This window comes from Hyperolius riggenbachi, chromosome 4, assembly GCF_040937935.1.
Source record: "Hyperolius riggenbachi isolate aHypRig1 chromosome 4, aHypRig1.pri, whole genome shotgun sequence".
Lineage (NCBI taxonomy): Eukaryota > Metazoa > Chordata > Amphibia > Anura > Hyperoliidae > Hyperolius > Hyperolius riggenbachi.
In genome coordinates, this window is record NC_090649.1 from 283,860,385 (window position 1) to 283,879,019 (window position 18,635).

The window sequence follows — 18,635 nt, forward strand, 5'->3', positions numbered from 1 at the left end:
AAAGGAGAACTGTAGTGAGAGGCATATGGAGGCTGCCATATTGACTTCCTTTTAAGCAATACCAGTTGCCTGGCGGCCCTCCTGAGCTATCTGCCTGCGCAGAATAACACCAGAAACAAGCATGCAGCTAATCTTGTCAGATCTGACAAAAATGTCAAACACCTGATCTGCTGCATGCTTGTTCAGGGTCTAGGGCGAAAAGTATTATAGGCTGAGGATCAGCAGGATAGCCAGGCAACTGGTATTGCTTAAAGGGAAAGAAATATGGCAGCCTCCATATGCCTCTCACTACAGTTCTCCTTTAAAGGGGAACTGAAGAGAGAGTCTGTCATGTTTATTTCCTTTTAATCAATACCAGTTGCCTGGCAGCCCTGCTGGTCTATTTCTCTGCAGTAGTATCTGATTAAAACCAGAAACAAGCATGCAGCTAGTCTTGTCAGATCAGACTTATAAGTCTGAACCACTGAAACACCTGATCTGCTGCATGCTTGTTCAGGGGCTATGGCTAATAGTATTAGAGGCAGAGGATCAGCAGGGCTGCCAGGCAACTGGTATTGTCTAAAAAGAAATAAACATGACAGCCTCCATATACCTCTCTTTTCAGTTCCCCTTTAAGATGCCTTAAAGGGAACTGAGCACATTACATTCTCTTTCACTGGAATCTCTCCTGACATAGAAGCTGCCATGTTCCCCCCTCCCCTTCTCACTTTCCTTATTTACAGAAGTCAGAGATGCTATCTTGACACATTGACACACACCATGGCTTTGAAGACACACTCCTAATTACTAACCCCCTTTGCTGATGAAAGGCATTGTTTACCTCTTGGTAATTAGCTCAATAAAACAATTAGAGGTTCCTGAAGTCTCTGCGGATGGGGACGGTCGGCAGGCCTGCTAAAACAGTAGTAATTTAACTACTTTGAATGTAAAATACAAGGTAAAATTAAAGTTTATTTTAATAATGAAACAGATAGTCGGCATGCATTTTTCATGTGCTATAGAAATGTCCTGAGTGAAAAAAAGGTGCTCAGTTCACTTTAATTCAAACAGACCATCTAAATGGGGTTAAAGGTTGTTAGCTAAGATAAGCATCCTTGTTTACGCCATGCTCTCAGACCTGGATTAGGATTGACCCAGAGGTATCGTAAATTCTTAGTTCACAAATTTACGATACCTCTGGGTCAATCCTAATCCAGGTCTGAGAGCATGGCGTAAACAAGGATGCTTATCTTAGCTAACAACCTTTAACCCCATTTAGATGGTCTGTTTGAATAAAGGCATCTTAATGACATGTATTTATGCTTGAAAAAAATATCTGTTTTCCCTTTTGATGTTGCATGTATATAAGCTGTCTGTACCACCAGCCTGCAAACTAACAGGATATAAGCCAGACGAAGGCTGAAAGGCCGAAAGCTTGCTTATTTTTATTCATTTTTAGTTAGCCAATAAATGGTATCATCCTGATTTAAAATGTCTTGCTTTTACTAATGGCTAACACGGTACAATACCCTACTGCTACTACTGAGCTAAAGTGGACAGATCATTTTTATACTCTGTGGTATATGGTATGGCTGTATTTGATTTGAATATGGCTTATAGACACATTTCAATCTGATAACCCAATCATTTCATTATTTTTTTGTGGATATATGGAACAGTGAAACATTAGATGGTCATTTTCAAATACTGTTTTATGGGCTATGAGCCCTTTTATGTTGTATTCAGGCTAAAACTCATTTTGACTTGAAAAAACAGGAATCACAATACCTGTGGTGTTTCCCCCCAAAATTGTCATTTTCAGCTTCTTCTGGCAGTTGACTTGCTTAGGGTCCTTTTACACTTAATAAGTTGGTATGCGGTGCGTTAGTATGTGTTAGTACGCGTTGGTGCGCGTTTTTTTCCATAGCAGTGCATTGGGAAGAAGATTTCAGTTAAAACGCGTTAAGTGTAAAATAGGCCATAGGAAAACATGGGCATTACTTTGAAAATCAGTTTTCTTTCAGGGATAACTGAGAGCAACCGATTAAGTGTAAAAGGACCCTTAGGGTAAGCCAACCTTTACATTTGTAACTGATTTTAGAGTTTTTGTATCCCATCTGGGGCACCTCCTCTGAGTCCTCTCACCCCTTTATGTCATCACCCTCTAGGTTGCCAAATTTATAACTAGCCCAGAGCATCTATTTGGTCACTTTTTTTGTTTTCTGGAGAGCGATCACTGAGATCTTAGGATCATGTACGTTCCAAGTGGAAACGAACTAGAAATCTCTGATGTACTGTACATTACCACAGTTGCCACTGTTGCCACCATTTGTTCAACGTATTTCAACATACTTCAGCATAGAGTGCTGCTCTTCCTGTTCAGTAAGCCTTCACCTATTCAGTAGGAGACCTTGGGCAAGACTTCCTAACACTGCTACTGCCTATAGAGCGTTCCCTGGTGGCTTTAGCTCTGGTGCTTTGAGTCCGCCAGGAGAAAAGTGTGACATACATGTTCTGTATCTTGTCTTGTCTAGAAGGCTCCTGGGCCAGTTTGCAATTAACTTTTTCTCCTGAGTTTTTACCTAGGAGATCATTTTCATATTCTCTTTAAAATAACTTTTAAGCATTTTAGAATTGAAAAAGTATGTAAAAGTTGGTCCAAAAGTACTCAAAATAGTTTTGAGTATTTTCTTGTTTGTTGGTAGTTTAAAATGCATTTCATGATAAGGCGTGAAAATATCACCTAGGAGAAATCTCAGGAGAAAAAAGTTAATTGCATGTGGGCCCAGGTGTGTTTCTGTGTTTTGCTTCCTTTCTGGAAAGTACTTTGTGACCTCTCTCTCTTCCTAAACAAATTCATAAATTGCTATTCTGCAAGTCTATAAAAATCAATGTAAAACTGATATATTTCAAGCAAGCACCTATCAGACATTAACTGAGCATTTCATGGAAGATCTTGCACTGACAACTACTCTTTCCAAGCATTAATAAACTGTGAAACATTTCTTTTTGAAATCTTAAAATTACTAGAGAGATCAGTGATTTGTAAAACAAAGTACTAAATTCATTATGTTTTTTCTCAGTCTCAGCAGAGTGATGCATTAAAGGTATAAAAGAATGCAATATTAGATGAAGATATTTTTGCTTGGAATAATTATTCAGGCTAGGTTCACAGTGGTAAGTTGCATAGCACACACATTAAAATGTGTGCATTAAACTGTGTAAAAACTGCAATGAAGACTGGACATAAACCCGCAGCTGATCGACTGGACATAAACCCTTTCGTGTCCCTACCTCTCTGTCTAGATTGTAAGCCTTCGGCAAGGTCCTCCTCCTTGTGTCTCCTATCTGTTCATGCACCTCCATCACTGTACACCCATCCTATGGATCCGAGTGAACTCGACTTGCATAATCTCCATGCTCCCTTCCAGTAGCTGACTAAGCATTTCTTGTACTCATACTGTGCTGCATGATCTGGTTTGCATGTATTCCTGTATTGACTTGCTGTATGTCACCCCTAAACAGAGCAGTTTCTAGGCTAAATTGCACCCAGGGCGAGGGTGTAAAAATTGCACTCTCCCCCCCCCCCCCCCCCACCCCGTGGACTCACAAACCCTTACTCTTTAGGGACAGCCACACAGCCAAAGGTCTCAAGTAGATCTGCCTACTTAGTAGTGACCAGCCGCTCATCCAGGCGGAAGCAGGGAACAGGAAAACACACAGATGAAAAAAGCCTGGAAAGCCGGCTCCTCCATGGGCGCCGTGCACTGACAGCCTGCAGTACCGCTACAGGACATCGGGTGTCATTACGTGGTGGTGACGTGATGATGAATTGACATTGGACGCAGGCAGCCCAGGAGGAGTCAAGGAATGTGATAATGTTTGTAATCTTCTTTCTCCTTCCATTTGGCTCCACTGCACGTCACCAGCTCCCTAGTGGTTACGTCCTTCTGCCTGAACCCCCCTTCTATTACTTGTTGGTCTGCACTGCCCAAGAAACTGCCCTGCCCCTAAATATTGTCTGTAACCGTAACTAATGCCCATAGCTGAATAATATGTTGGCGCTTTATAAATACAATACAATAACTATATAATAATTCATAGACTTTAATGCAAAGCCACCATGTAGCGAGTTAGAATAATGCGATCCATTACTGTGAACAGGCACATAGAATAAAACTGCAATGCAACTGAGTACTGTGAACAGGGCCTCATAGGTGAGAGCTTTATCACTTGAATCTAGATGCAGAAACTGTCAGCTGTGCCTCAACACATAACACAAATGTAAAACAGATGCAACTTTAACGACCAAGATTGTAAAATGAAAAACCCTTCACATAAAGCTTTTACAGCTCTCCTACAATGTGTCAGGGGCAGAAACTCACCTGCTTGCTTGAAAACCATTCTTTTTTTGAAACTCCACCCCTCCTCGGTAAAATTGCTGTGGTGTTTTTTTTTCTAAAGTGTTCCAAGGCTCTGTGGCCACCCCCACTTTTGTCACCTCTACCCACCTACATTTTGATTAGTATTATTACTAATAATTCTAATAATAAAGCTACTGATACCAGTAATAGTAATACAAAATAACAATAGCAATATAATTCTCACTAGATGGTTAGACATATATTATTTATATAATATTCATTTATTTTTAATTATTTCTGTTTTTTTTGTTGCTTTTCAGTGCTGGGCCGAAATTACGCATGAGCGTAATTACGCATCATAATTCAATGCAAAATTACGCGTAACTTACAGTCTTACGTGTAATTATGTACGCGTAAGCCATAAAGCGGTATCGTAATTACGCGGTCTACCGTAATTGCTAGGTATGCGTAATTTGATGATGACTTACGCGTAATTTTACGCGTAATTACTAACGTACAACTCCTCTTTTCTAAGAGTAGCCAATCAGTCAACATCCTAAGCAACCAATAGTATGTTCTCCCGCCCTTCAGTATATAAGCGTACGTTTTGACGCATACAAATGATGTGTACGCAATAGCTGTCACATTGACGGCTATTGCGTACACATCGTCCGTATGCGTCAAAAAGTACTAATTAATGGGTATTACGGCACTACACGTAACATCGTAGCGTAAGCGCCTACATTACGGTATACTTACGCCTAACTGCGTAAGTTAACGCGTAATTACAGTGATGAACCGTAGATAATTCCCTACGTCGTAACCGTAATTGCGTAATACGTAATATCGTAAAATTACGCGTAATGATCAGTAAGCGTAGATTTTTCCATTACGACCAGCACTGTTGCTTTTTAATAAATATATATTTTACTTTATTATTTTAGATTTTTAACAAAAAGTTAATCTATTTCATTTTTATTTATTTATTTTCAGCAAAGGGACACACATGCTGTTGCTAACAGTCCTTTTTTCACATTTTTGGGGGAATGGAGAAATTGGCAGCGCTCCTAATCAGGCTGCATCTGAAATGATTACCAGCAGAGTCCCCTAGAGACTAGATACACACCTTGTATTCAAAACAGATGCAAACTATGCACTAAACTCTAAACTCAGATTAAAATGGAATGCAAACTGAAATAGCACATAAATGCAACTAGCCATATGTAAATTTACATTTCTTTACAGCAGGGGGAGGTGGCAGCTCTTCACATGCTAGGCTGCATCTGAAGGACCAACTACATTTTTTTTTTCAACTCATACTGCAAAGTGCAAAATGTTGAGAAGAGAACAGACCTTAAGGGCCCATTCCCACTAGGGTAAGTAGCGGGGGATTCCCGCTAATCACCAAGCGCTTTTTAAAGTGCTAGCACAATTGTAATCATATGGCAGTGATCTCACTGCCGCAATTGCCACCGATCACGGGTGTGTTGCCTGCAGCATTATCTCACGATTCTGGAGAGGTCGTGATACAGTGCTTATAAAAAGGTTGATTGCAATCGTTGGGAATCGGGAGAGTGTACATTGATTTTACCGGGCTAATCGCAGTAAAATCACCCATGCAAAAGGGTAGCGCTATGCACTGCAGTTTTACCACTTTCAAGTGTGAATGGGCCCTTAATAGCGTATGCTTTTTTTTTGCCCATACAATTATTAATGTAATAATGTGATCATACTAATTACGTGACTTGCAGAGTGCTGATTGGCTGCTCTCCTTACAAGTTTGAAACTGCTATAAAAGGAGTGGCAAAACCCAAAGCCAATAAAAGGAGGGGTGGGATGCAGCAGCAGACTCAGAACTATACCATACTAGCTGGACGCCCGGCGTTGCCCTGGTATGTATTTGGCTGGTGCTGGCTCTGCCCACTTTTCCTAACCCTAACACACAATTACTTAATGACCAAGTATGTGAGCTTTGCGGTCTTTGGCATCAATAATTTGCATTAGGATTAAACGAATCTGATTTGCTGTTTGTGGCTCCACCCCTTTGTCTGAATTTTGAGCCCCAGTCACCCAATGACCAACTGTACCAGGTTTAAGGCTTGTGCCATTAACAGTGCAAGAATGGTAGTAATTACATATTCCCCTTGAAAATCAATAGGTGACTTTTAATTGGCTTTTGTAGGCTCCACCCACTTCTCTGAATATTAATCCCAGTCACCCAGTGACCAATTGTGCAAAGTTGGGGAACCCTACCATTAACAGTGTAAGAATGACTGCAGTTTACATTTGCGCAATGAAATTTGTATTTTTCTCCACCTACTGATGACTCGGCATTGCCCGATTATGTATTTTGCGGGTGCTGGCTGTGCCCATTTTTCCTAACCCTAACACACAATTAATCAATTACTCAATGGCCAAGTTTGTGAGCTTTGCGGTCTTTGGCATCAATAACCTGCATTAAAATGAAACAAATCATATTGGCTGTTTGTGGCTCCACCCCCTTTTATAAATGGCATTAACAGTGCAAGAATAGCAGCAATGAAATATTCCCCTGAAAAATCAATAGGTAATTTTTGATTTCCTTTTGTAGGCTCCACCTACTTTTCTGAATATTAACCCCAGTCACCCAGTAACCAACTGTGCAAAGTTTGAGAACCCTGCCATTAACAGTGTAAGAATGGCTGCTGTTTACATTTTCCAGTGAAATTTGTATTTGTCTCCGACCCCTTTTTGGTTATGGGAATAAAAAGTATCCTATACTTTATTCCAGGTAATGTACTATGTGTGTGCCAAATTTCATTCAAATCCGTTCAGCCATTTTTGCGTGATCGAATAATAAACATCCAAACATCCGAACTTTCCCATTTATTATATTAGTAGGATATGAACAACACTGTGGCTGAAAATTGGCAGTCAAGCTCTTATAGCCACAGGTGTTAAAGTGTATCTATAGCACTTATTTAAATTTTTTATTTGTTTGGGACCAGAAACTATAGTGGTAGTATTTCCATGGATTTTTTTTCTTAAACCATTCCCCACCACCCTATTTAACCTAACACTGTACCCCCATAAAGTCCCTATATACCCACTTGTGGGGACCTGGGGACCTCCATTGTTGGGGTCATTTGACTGACCGATTTAGCAGTGTTTGTTATTCTAGCCACAGCATACTGATTGTGCTGTCCAGGAACACCCAAGACACTCCATTATAGTACACAATTTGAAGGAACCTGTGGAATGGGCTAGCAGTAGTGATGGGCGAACACCTGGATGTTCGGGTTCGGGAAAGTTCGCCGAACATGGCCGAGATGTTCGGCATGTTCGGGCCGAACCCCGAACTTCCCGAACATCCCTATTTTGGGGGCCCTATGGGGTCGCAGGCATAAGGGGGGAGCATGCCCCGATCGCGGGGGGGGTCGGAAATTCCCCCCACCCCCTCCGCTAGCGCTCCCCCCTCTGCCCGCTTCCCCATTCAAAAGTTTCAAGAAGTACCTGTATAGCGGATGGCCTGGCAGTGGGCGGCACTGTGGAGTGAGGAGGAGGAGGAGTCCGGAGAGTGACGAGTTGAGGGAGGCCGGGCAGCGGGCGTGAGGTCAGCGAAAGGGCGGAACTTCCGCCCTTTCTCTGACCTCACGCCCGCTGCCCGGCCTCCCTCAACTCGTCACTCTCCGGACTCCTCCTCCTCCTCACTCCACAGTGCCGCCCACTGCCAGGCCATCCGCTATACAGGTACTTCTTGAAACTTTTGAATGGGGAAGCGGGCAGAGGGGGGAGCGCTAGCGGAGGGGGTGGGGGGAATTTCCGACCCCCCCCGCGATCGGGGCATGCTCCCCCCTTATGCCTGCGACCCCATAGGGGGGCCGTATTGCGGCCTGTTCGGCCGAACAGGGCCCTGTTCGCCCGAACAGGGGCCCTGTTCGGCCCTGTTCGGGGGCATACAGAAGTTCGGGGCGAACCCGAACTTAAAAGGCCGAACACCATGAGGTGTTCGGCCGAACGCGAACATCACCCGAACAGGGTGATGTTCTGCAGAACCCGAACAGTGGCGAACACTGTTCGCCCAACACTAGCTAGCAGCACCCACTCCACAGCTTTCTACAGAACAATAAAAGAGTCCAATATCATGTGCAAAATAATGTATACCCATTGTATGGATCAACTCCAATCTTTTGGGGATTTAAATTGCCTTGTAAAGGAATGTTAGCTGGAGCTGAGCAGTTCCTTAAATCACACATATAGATCTAATGAAAAAAGAAGAAAAATGTAATTAGTACACAATCATTCATAATATAAGTTTTATAGATACTGCAGTAAAACACTATTATATTTTTGCAATACTGTAAAACTATTATGCTTAAAGGAATGCACAGCATTTGTTATAATGTCTCTGTCAATTTAGCTATTTTTGCAAAACTTTTTTCTTTTTTTTTACATTTTCTAATCAAGTACTGTGTATCACTGTGGATAAGCCTACTTTTCTATACCAAAATTTTGGGCTTATTTTGCAAGATCCCCCTATGCAGAGAATGCATTGCAGGTGTACCCATAAACAGAGCTACCCGCCCTTACATCTCCTCTGCAGCTTTGTTGCTCCTCACCAGAGCTCCAGGCTCACTGCAGTCACATGACAGGAAATCTGGAGCTCTAGCGGCGAGTTATGAAGTTGCAGGGAAAACATGAGGACTGAAACTGGAGTGCTCATAAATGGCTGTGATTTATGAGGGATTGCAGAGTGCAGGGGGACCTTAGGGGGGGTTTGGGATAGCAACAAAGGCTGGGCTGTATAGGCAGATCCAGCCTCTGTATGCAGATAATATTCTTCAAACCCACCTCGGGTTCTTTTTAAGGACTTTGCTGACCTCATTTTACCTCACCATGTTAATTAGCACCAAATTATGCTTATAAAATTAACACATATGCAAGCATTATGCATAATTTATCTCAATCTGACTTCCAGGGGATTTGATGAAAATTTTCAACCTGTCTCCCATGGTTGACTTAAGTACTATTTGAAGACTTGCATATACTAGGTGTTCACTAATAATGAGTTACTAAGCTGTGCTTTTATTATTCAGAAATATTGTTGTAGGTGAGACAATATTTTTTTTAAAATGGCCCCTTTCTTTTGAGGCTATACCATACCAACACCCAGTGTACAGAAGGTGGTAAACACTCTGACAGCTATAGGCATCCCTCAACAGCAGCAGCCTACCCAGCAACCCCAACCATGATCCACCAAGCTAGCTTGTTATTGTAGTTCCTCCTGGAAGTTACAGCAGATAATCTCCTGCTTATTCCTCTACCCCTCCCCCCTCCCCCCCTCCCCTTTCTCCATAGAAAAGCTGAGAGAGAAACAACAGATTGTCTGTATACTTATTGCAGATACAGTATCACCAGCAGTGATCATCACAAACCATTGTTTTGGCTTATAGTCCTGGCCAAAAGTTTTGAGTCAAGAATATTAGTTTTCACAAAGTTTGCTGCTAAACTGCTTTTACATCTTTGCTTTAGTTGTTTATGTGATGTACTGAAATATAATTATAAGCACTTCATACGTTTCAAAGGCTTTTATTGACAATTATATGAGATTTATTCAAAGAGTCAGTATTTGCAGTGTTGGCCCTTCTTTTTCAGGACCTCTGCAATTCCACTGGGCATGCTCTCAATCAACTTCTGGGCCAAATCCTGACTGATAGCAACCCATTCTTTCACAATCACTTCTTTGAGTTTCTCAAAATCAGTTGGTTTTTGTTTGTCCACCCGCCTCTTGAGGAATGACCACAAGTTCTCAATGGGATTAAGATCTGGGGAGTTTCCAGGCCATGGACCCAAAATTTCAACGTTTTGGTCCCCGAGCCACTTAGTTATCACTTTTGCCTTATGACACGGTGCTCCATCGTGCTGGAAAATGCATTGTTCTTTCACCAAACTGTTGTTGGATTGTTGGTAGAAGTTGCTGTTGGAGGGTGTTTTGGTACTATTCTTTATTCATGGCTGTGTTTTTTGGCAAAATTGTGAGTGAGCCCACTCCCTTGGATGAGAAGCAACCCCACACATGAATGGGCTCAGGATGCTTTACTGTTGGCATGACACAGGACTGATGGTAGCGTTCACCTTTTCTTCTCATGACAAGCCTTTTTCCAGATGCCCCAAACAATCGGAAAGGGGCTTCATCGGAGAATATGACTTTGCCCCAGTTCTCAGCAGTCCATTCACCATACATTCTGCAGAAAATCAATCTGTCTCTGATGTTTTTTTGGGGAGAGAAGCGGCTTATTTGCTGCCCTTCTTGACACCAGGCCATCTTCCAAAAGTCTTAGCCTCACTGTGCGTGCAGATGCGCTCACACCCGCCTGCTGCCATTCCTGCGCAACCTCTGCACTGGTTGCATTCCGATCCGACAGCTGAATCCTCTTTAGGAGATGATCCTGGTGCTTGCTGGACTGTCTTGGATGACCTGAAGCCTTCTTAACAAGAATTAAATCTTTTTCCTTGAAGTTCTTGATGATCCTATAAATTGTTGATTTAGGTGCGATCTTAGTAGCTACAATATCCTTGCCTGTGAAGCCATTTTTATGCAACGCAATGATGGCTGCATGCGTTTCTTTGCTAGACCCAAGGTTAACAACGGAAGATCAATGATTTCAAGCATCACCCTCCTTTTAACATGTCAAGTCTGCCATTCTAACCCAATCAGCCTGACATAATGATCTCCAGGCTTGTGCTCGTCAACATTCTCAACAAGAGTTAACAAGACGATTACTGAAATGATCTCAGCAGGTCCTTTAAAGAGACTCTGAAGTCTCGTAAAAATCATGTTTAACATTATTGCCCTACCTAAACCGTCGCATCCCCGCTGCTGTAATCTAACTAAATCCCCCCTAACTCCCCGGGGGTAATCTGGGCAGCGCTTCCGTGAGAGGCAGAGCTATGAGCCGCAGCTCTGCCTCTCAGCGCCTCTATCAGCCAGGATTGCAGCCTCTCCCCATCCCTTTCAGTCTTCCTTCACTGAGAGGGGCTGGGGAGAGGCGGGGATACGCGGCTGATAGACACGTAAAGAGGCAGAGCTGCAGCTGAAAGCTCTGCCTCCAACAGCAGCAAAATCCACAACCAAGAAAGTCTTGGATTTTGCGGGGGAGAGGGAGGGGAGAGTTAGGGGAGATTTAGTTAGAGTTCAGTGGCAGGGATTAGGTAGGGCTATGATGATAAACACATTTTTTTTAAATAAAAACATGATTTTTACAAGACTTCAGTGTCTCTTTGATGACAGCAATTAAATGCAGAGGAAAGTTTTTTTTGGGATTCAATTAATTTTTATGGCAAAGAAGGACTATGCAATTAATCTGAACACTCTTTATAACATTCTGGAGTATAAGCAAATTGCTATTATAAAAACTTAAGCACCAACTTTTCTCATTTCCAATATTTTTGCCAGTCTCAAAACTTTTGGTCAGGACTGTATATGTTTCAGACATCTGCATGTGGGTTGACATAAAGCAAACACATTGGATCTTTTGCTGAAGTATCAGAGGTTTATTCAGGATACATATGCAGGTCATGTTGAATCCATAGGATGTCTTTTCTGCCATGAAGGACATGTATCCCGAATAAAACTACACACAGCATATTCTGCAGAGTGTGAATGTATTTTTGTTTAGACAGGTCCTAGTGTGGCAGGTAGAGGTCAGAACATAGGATTGTCTTGGAAATGAATGTGTGTCAGCTGTTGATCAGTTGGAGTGAGTAAATCCTGTCTTAACAATTAGCACTGACAAATCCCCTTTTCTCCACTAAACAGATTTAGTACTTCATAGTGGGTTGTTGCTGACTGCCAACATTCAGAGAATAAAAAGGTTCCTACTTGACTGTTGATGAGTAAAAACATCTTGTGATATAGCCAGTCTACACGTATAGAAGTTATGGTGTCATAGCCAGTAAAGAAAATTCCAAGATTAGATGTATTTGACATGTTAAGTGCTCCTTTCATCCAAATACGATTACTCTCTGAGAAATAGATCATCTGGGAATATATATCAGCAAATACACCTAGGAATACAAGTTGGAAATTACATAAATTATAAAAGTTAAATTAATTACAAACATATGGCAAATAATCACACACCCTGAACACAAAAAGGAGCAGCCTTAACAAAACAGCTTACAGCCTAAAGTCTGCTATACACAAAATGTTTTGTTTTTGTCCTTATCAATAAAACTGTCTAAACTTTGAATGTTTGTCATCACTGAAGGTAAGCTTATTGTTACCTTCCTTTTAAACAGTTTTTCATTTTGCTATAGTATTACTGGGCCCCTTCAGTTATTAGCTAGATGAAACTCGTCCGAAGCGGCTAATGGCGTTTCTGTACAGTGTTGGCCCTGTACTGCCGCCCGAGGGATCGGGTAATGATCCCTTGCTGGTGAATTTCCTTGTGCATGTGTACAGGGCTTTACTTGGAGACTGGGAGCATGCTGCTATGAATTGCATGTGCTTTGCCATATAGCGGAAAACACATGCAAAATAAAATACAATGCTTTCCTATGGGTAATAAAACACATGCATTTTGCATGCATTTTTACATTCAAGATATGACATTGTCTTTTTCCCCCATCAAAAAAGGTAGAATATTTAATAAACGCAAAATACAAATCGTAACTGCAATTACATACTAAAACACAAAACCACAGCACCGATAAAAATGCAAAAATGTGCATGGCAAAAAACAAAGCACTTGTTAGTCCATTGCTGCTCCTAAATATGAGCTTTGGGTCCTATGGGAGAAAAGCCCTTTACAAATGTTTAATTATTGTTGTTGTCCATCTAAGGCTGGGAGCATACTTCCTATATGAGATATTTGCTGCACTGAACTGCACTGTTGCTCTGTTTGCACATATAAAACTAAAAAAGCCGATGGCAGTTGAACTGGAAACACCCCCTGGCAATTTCTCCGGGGAACACTTTGGAATAGTTGTGTTTTACATGCCCATAAATACACATAAAAAGAAGAAAAAAAAATCTGAAGTAATGTTTTATCCATGCAACATACCCTCAGCAACAGGGCCCCGGTGTGGTCGCAACCTATGCATCCCCTATTGCTACATCACTGTTGTTTAAAAAGTAAATAACTATAGCAACCTCCACATCACTCTCACCTTGGAATTTTGCTGCCTAGGGAGGCAGTGCTTAGGGCTGTAGCTCTGCCTCCATTCGTGTCAATCTGCCCGTGGATCTCCACCTCTCCCCACCCCTCTCAGAGAAAGAAGACTGAGAGGGGCAGGGAGGGGCGGCGATCAGTGGGGATTGATGCGATGAGAGGCAGAGCTACAGTCCTAAGCTCTGCCTCAATCTGGAAGCGTTCCCCGATATTTTCCCCGGGGATTTGGTGGGTAAGGGCCTGTACACACTGAAAAACGCAGGCAAAAACGCAAGCGCATGCGTTTTTAAAGTGCCTGTAGTTTTAAAAACGCATGCGCTTTTGCCTGCGTTTTTTGTGCGTTTGCGTTTTTCTTGTAATTGCTGATTGGCTAAAGAATCCTTTGTTTTTTTTCTAGTTTACATTTCAACAGGAATCAGGACATTGCAGAGTCTTCTGGGATACTGACTTCTGAAAAACGCAGGCAAAAACGCAAGCGCATTTAAAAAAGCGCAGCAGGCACTGCGTTTGCGTTTTTTTAAAAACGCATCGCACCAGTGTGTACAAGTCATCACGATTTTCATTCTTTTTCAAAAGACCTTGCGTTTTTAAAAACGCATGCGTTTTTAAAAACGCAACGCAAGCGCAGCAGTGTGTACAGGCCCTAAAAAACCTTTGTTTGGCCGTGGGAATGTGGCATTTTAGCAGTCACCATCCTCCTTCAGCAGAATAAAAGGTAAAACTATTTTTAAACTGGCTCCAGACTCTCTTTAACTATCTAATTTGTTAGTAAAGTGATGTGTCTTTATTTTAGTATCTTAAGATTTTTTTAAAGGTCTATTCTCAAGCAGCAAATACCATTCAGTTTCATGCTCGCCATTACAAATCACCATACTACCTTCTTTCTCATCTATTAGCAAAGGAAGAATAGGGATAGCTGATATCTTTATTATGTATTCAGCATATAAACTAAATAATGTTGTGACAATACAACAACTTGCTGCAGTGTTTTCCTGAACCAGTTAATTGCTCCACATTCGATTCCAACCGTTGCTTTTTGGTTTATGGTCACCTTAGGCTTCTGAATCTTTTCCATGGGTGGCTGAACTGCATGCTTGTCGAGCAGTTCAGCCTGCCAGCCACAAGTGCTTTTTGGCTGCAATTTCATGCAGCCGAATGGTAGTAATGTAGCATGAGTGACTTGTGCCATCATTAGACACGTGGTGGCATTACCCAGTGCCAAAAAAAAGCAACTTGTCAGGTGTGAGGACAGCAACCACCATGCTCAGATGTAACTCCATTGGAGGGTGCTTGTTTACTGCCCATGCCAAGTGATAGTAAGCTCCCGGCCAGTGAACAGGAAAAGCTTGATAGATGGTAAATTCAGAGCGTTCAGTCTCTCATGGAAAAGAGGCCTTACTCAATATATGACTGTGTGAATTTTTCTTCAACTTTCATTATGTACTGTACTCAGTGAAAGTAAGAAATGGCCTGGTCACTAGGGGGGTGTAAGCCTGTGGTCCTCAACTGGTTAAAAGGAAATGAACATGGCAGCCTTCATATTCTTCTCACATCAGTTGTCCTTTAACCATAGACAAGTATTATGGAAGAGAAGTAGGGAATAGAATCATCACTTACTGTTTATCCTGCTCTGCACTGAAAGACATTGAGCTTCTTCCAGATCCTTCAGATTATCCCTCCTTTTAAGAGTGTCATTTCTGGACAGAAATAGCAACAGTGACTTATCTGGATCTAAACCGATGAGAAGATTGTGCATATTAGCATTGTCTGCCGAGTTTTGATGAATATTGGCCTGGACTTAAAAGAGCATTGCAGTATCCAATCAAGATTCAGAAATACAGTGGTATCACCAAAGCTATTCTTATGTTCATTTTATTTTTAGAGGATGTGGGAAGTGGCTATCTACGTGAGTTTTATATGGTAGCTTTAATATTCAGTTATCAAATTCATTTTTGCTTTAGCCCTAACTGCTCATCTACATGAAGACACCGTGCATTTTGTTGTCCTTACAAATCATCCTAATTACTGTATATGTGTATACAAAAATACCAGTAGCTTTAACCACTTCCCAACTGAGGGGTTTTACCCCTTGACCACCAGAGCAATTTTCACCTTTCAGCGCTCCTTCCATTCATTCGTCTATAATTTTATCATTACTTATCGCAATGAAATGAACTATATCTTGTTTTTTTCGCCACCAATTAGGCTTTCTTTAGGTGGGACATTATGCCAAGAATAATTTTATTCTAAATGTGTTTTAATGGGAAAATAGGAAAAAATGTGGGAAACCAATTATTATTTTTCAGTTTTCGCCCTTTATAGTTTTTAAATAATGCATGCTACTGTAATTAAAACCCATTAAATGTATATGCCTATTTATCCCGGTTATAAAACCGTTTAAATTATGTCCCTATCACAATGTTTGCCGCCAATATTTTAGTTGGAAATAAAGGTGCATTTTTTTCAGTTTTGCGTCCATCCCTAATTATAAGCCCATAGTTTATAAAGTAACAGTGTTATACCCTCTTGACATAAATATTTAAAAAGTTCAGTCCCTAAGGTAACTATTTATGTTTTTTTTTTTTATTGTAAATTTTTTATTTTTTTTTTAATTACAAAAAAAAAAAAATTGGGGAGTGTGGGAGGTAAGGAGTTAATTTTTTGTGTAAAACAAGTTTATTTGTGTGTAGAAAATGGTTAGGGTGTAGTTTTACTATTTGGCCACAAGATGGCAACATTACTAATTTGTTTCATGCTACCTGCAAGCGTCCTTCCGGACTCTTGCAGGAAGTAGAAAGAGGCTGGGACTTTGTTATTTTTTCACAATGATCGCGCTGCTCAGCCGAGCGGCAGCAGGTCATTGCGGGGCTTAGATCAACGAACGGGAATGGATTTTCCCGTTCGTTGATCTCTGGGCGAGCGGGCGGCGGTGTGTTTACTAGCGGCGGGCGGCGTGTTTACGAGCGGGAACGCGGACAGCGGCGGGAGTGCGCAGAGTACGGATTTCTCCGTCCCTGGGGGTGAAAGGATGGAAAAAGGGGCGGAGAAATCCGTACGCGCGGGGGTAAAGTGGTTAAATGACTGTTGTGCTTAGTACACCACATTTAAAATCATTGTAATATAGGAAAGCACAGTAATGGAAACATATAGTCTATTATTCAATTAAACTACAGTATAAAGAAATATGAAAATAAATACTATGTACACTGAAGGTCCATGTGCTCATGCTTCTTCCTATATATTCACAGATTTATTAAATGAAGTCCTAAAGACTTACCTGCTGACACTGGAGTGGTAACATTGGCTTCTGCCGCAGGTCCTTCTCCGTGCTCATTCACAGCAGTGATAGAAAACCTGTGGAAAGGCAGAAGGATAATTACATAGTAAATCAAACTATTATAATGTATTTTAAAGAGTAACTGTTGGGCATAAAATCAAAAATCAATTCTTTATTTTTATCTGGTAAACAAATAAGGATGCCAACCAGGCAATCCAAAAGTTAAAAATCACTCTTATTTTTCTTCTCCAAAAAACATCATTCCCCAGTTTCCCTGACGCTTATTTGGTACATCTGCCGCACAAAGGAAGTTGCAGGGCATGCTGGGTTTTCTTTTTTTGTTCTTTACTATTTTCTTTTTTCTTCTTTACTTTCCCCTCAGACTTAAAGAGGAACTCCAGTAAAAATAATGTAGTAAAAAAAGTGCTTCATTTTTACAATAATTATGTATAAATGATTTAGTCATTGTTTGCTGATTGTAAAATCTTTCCTCTCCCCAATTTACATTCTGACATTTATTACGTGGTGACATTTTTGCGTACGTTAAAAAAGGGCGCCGGGAAAAAAGGGCGCAGGGTTTTAAAAGATAATCATGAATAACGTTTAAAAAAAAAATGTGTTATATTTCGTTTAAAAATAATGTTTTATAAAGTTATAAATCATTAAATAATGTGTATAAAATCGGCAATTTTAAAAACGTTAATCTTCCCTGTTTAAAAATTGAAATTTATAATAACGTTTTATAAAACATTAATACGAATTTTCCTAAAGCTATACCTAACCCTACTCTCACACAGAACCCTCCCTGTACCTATCCCTAACCCCTAGACCCCCCTGTTGGTGCCTAACCCTAAGACCCCCCTGGTGGTGCCTAACCCTAAGACCCCCCTGTTGGTGCCTAAACCTAAGACCCCCCTGGTGGTGCCTAACCCTAAGACCCCCCTGTTGGTGCCTAACCCTAAGACCCCCCTGTTGGTGCCTAACCCTAAGACCCCCTGGTGGTGCCTAACCCTAAGACCCCCCTGTTGGTGCCTAAACCTAAGACCCCCCTGGTGGTGCCTAACCCTAAGACCCCCCTGTTGGTGCCTAAACCTAAGACCCCCCTGTTGGTGCCTAAACCTAAGACCCCCCTGTTGGTGCCTAAACCTAAGACCCCCCTGTTGGTGCCTAAACCTAAGACCCCCCTGTTGGTGCCTAAACCTAAGACCCCCCTGTTGGTGCCTAAACCTAAGACCCCCCTGTGATAAGCATTAATAACGTTTTAAAAAAATATGGTGCGGTTTTTCGTTTAAAAATGTAAATAAAAAAAAATTGTACGGTTTTTCGTTTAAAAGTAATGTACAGCGCCCCCTGATGGTCTGTTTGTGAAAAGCATCATATTTCTCATGTAAAACAGGGTATCAGCTACTGATTGGGATAAAGTTCAATTCTAGGTTGGAGTTTCTCTTTAACTAATGCAGCCTGACTGGCTGAAGCCTCATTTCCTCCTGTTTTTACCTCCCACACCTCTGTTCCTTTCTGATTGGCTCATATTTCTCAATGCACTTTCTACTTCAGAGCTGGGTGGGAGTGTCTGAAGACTGGGAAGGGGGCGGGCAACGATATACAGACAAGGGAGGAAATTATGTCAGGATTGGCTTCAAGATAGACACAGACAAAATGTAAAGGATTTTCTCTTTTTTTTACTATAGAAAAATCACTAAAATAAAAATGTGGACAGTGCAATACATATGTTATGTAAGTAGAGCAATAGCAAGTTTTTATCTACTTATATACCGTATGTGTTTTTTAGTATGGCTGACAGCTCTACTTTAAAGGAAACCAGAGATGAAAAAAAAAGTTTTATACATACCTGGGGCTTCC

The 18,635-nt window shown here is 41.3% G+C and overlaps 1 protein-coding gene across 1 annotated transcript in view; it reads right to left on the reverse strand.

The window, feature by feature from the left end:
• Window positions 1–18,635, reverse strand: part of ROS1 (ROS proto-oncogene 1, receptor tyrosine kinase) — a 189,521-nt gene that overhangs the window by 161,408 nt on the left and 9,478 nt on the right. Inside the window, 4 exon segments of the mRNA XM_068233370.1 lie at window positions 8,487–8,584; window positions 12,205–12,389; window positions 15,113–15,226; window positions 16,773–16,849. Coding sequence (XP_068089471.1) covers window positions 8,487–8,584; window positions 12,205–12,389; window positions 15,113–15,226; window positions 16,773–16,849 — 474 coding nt within the window.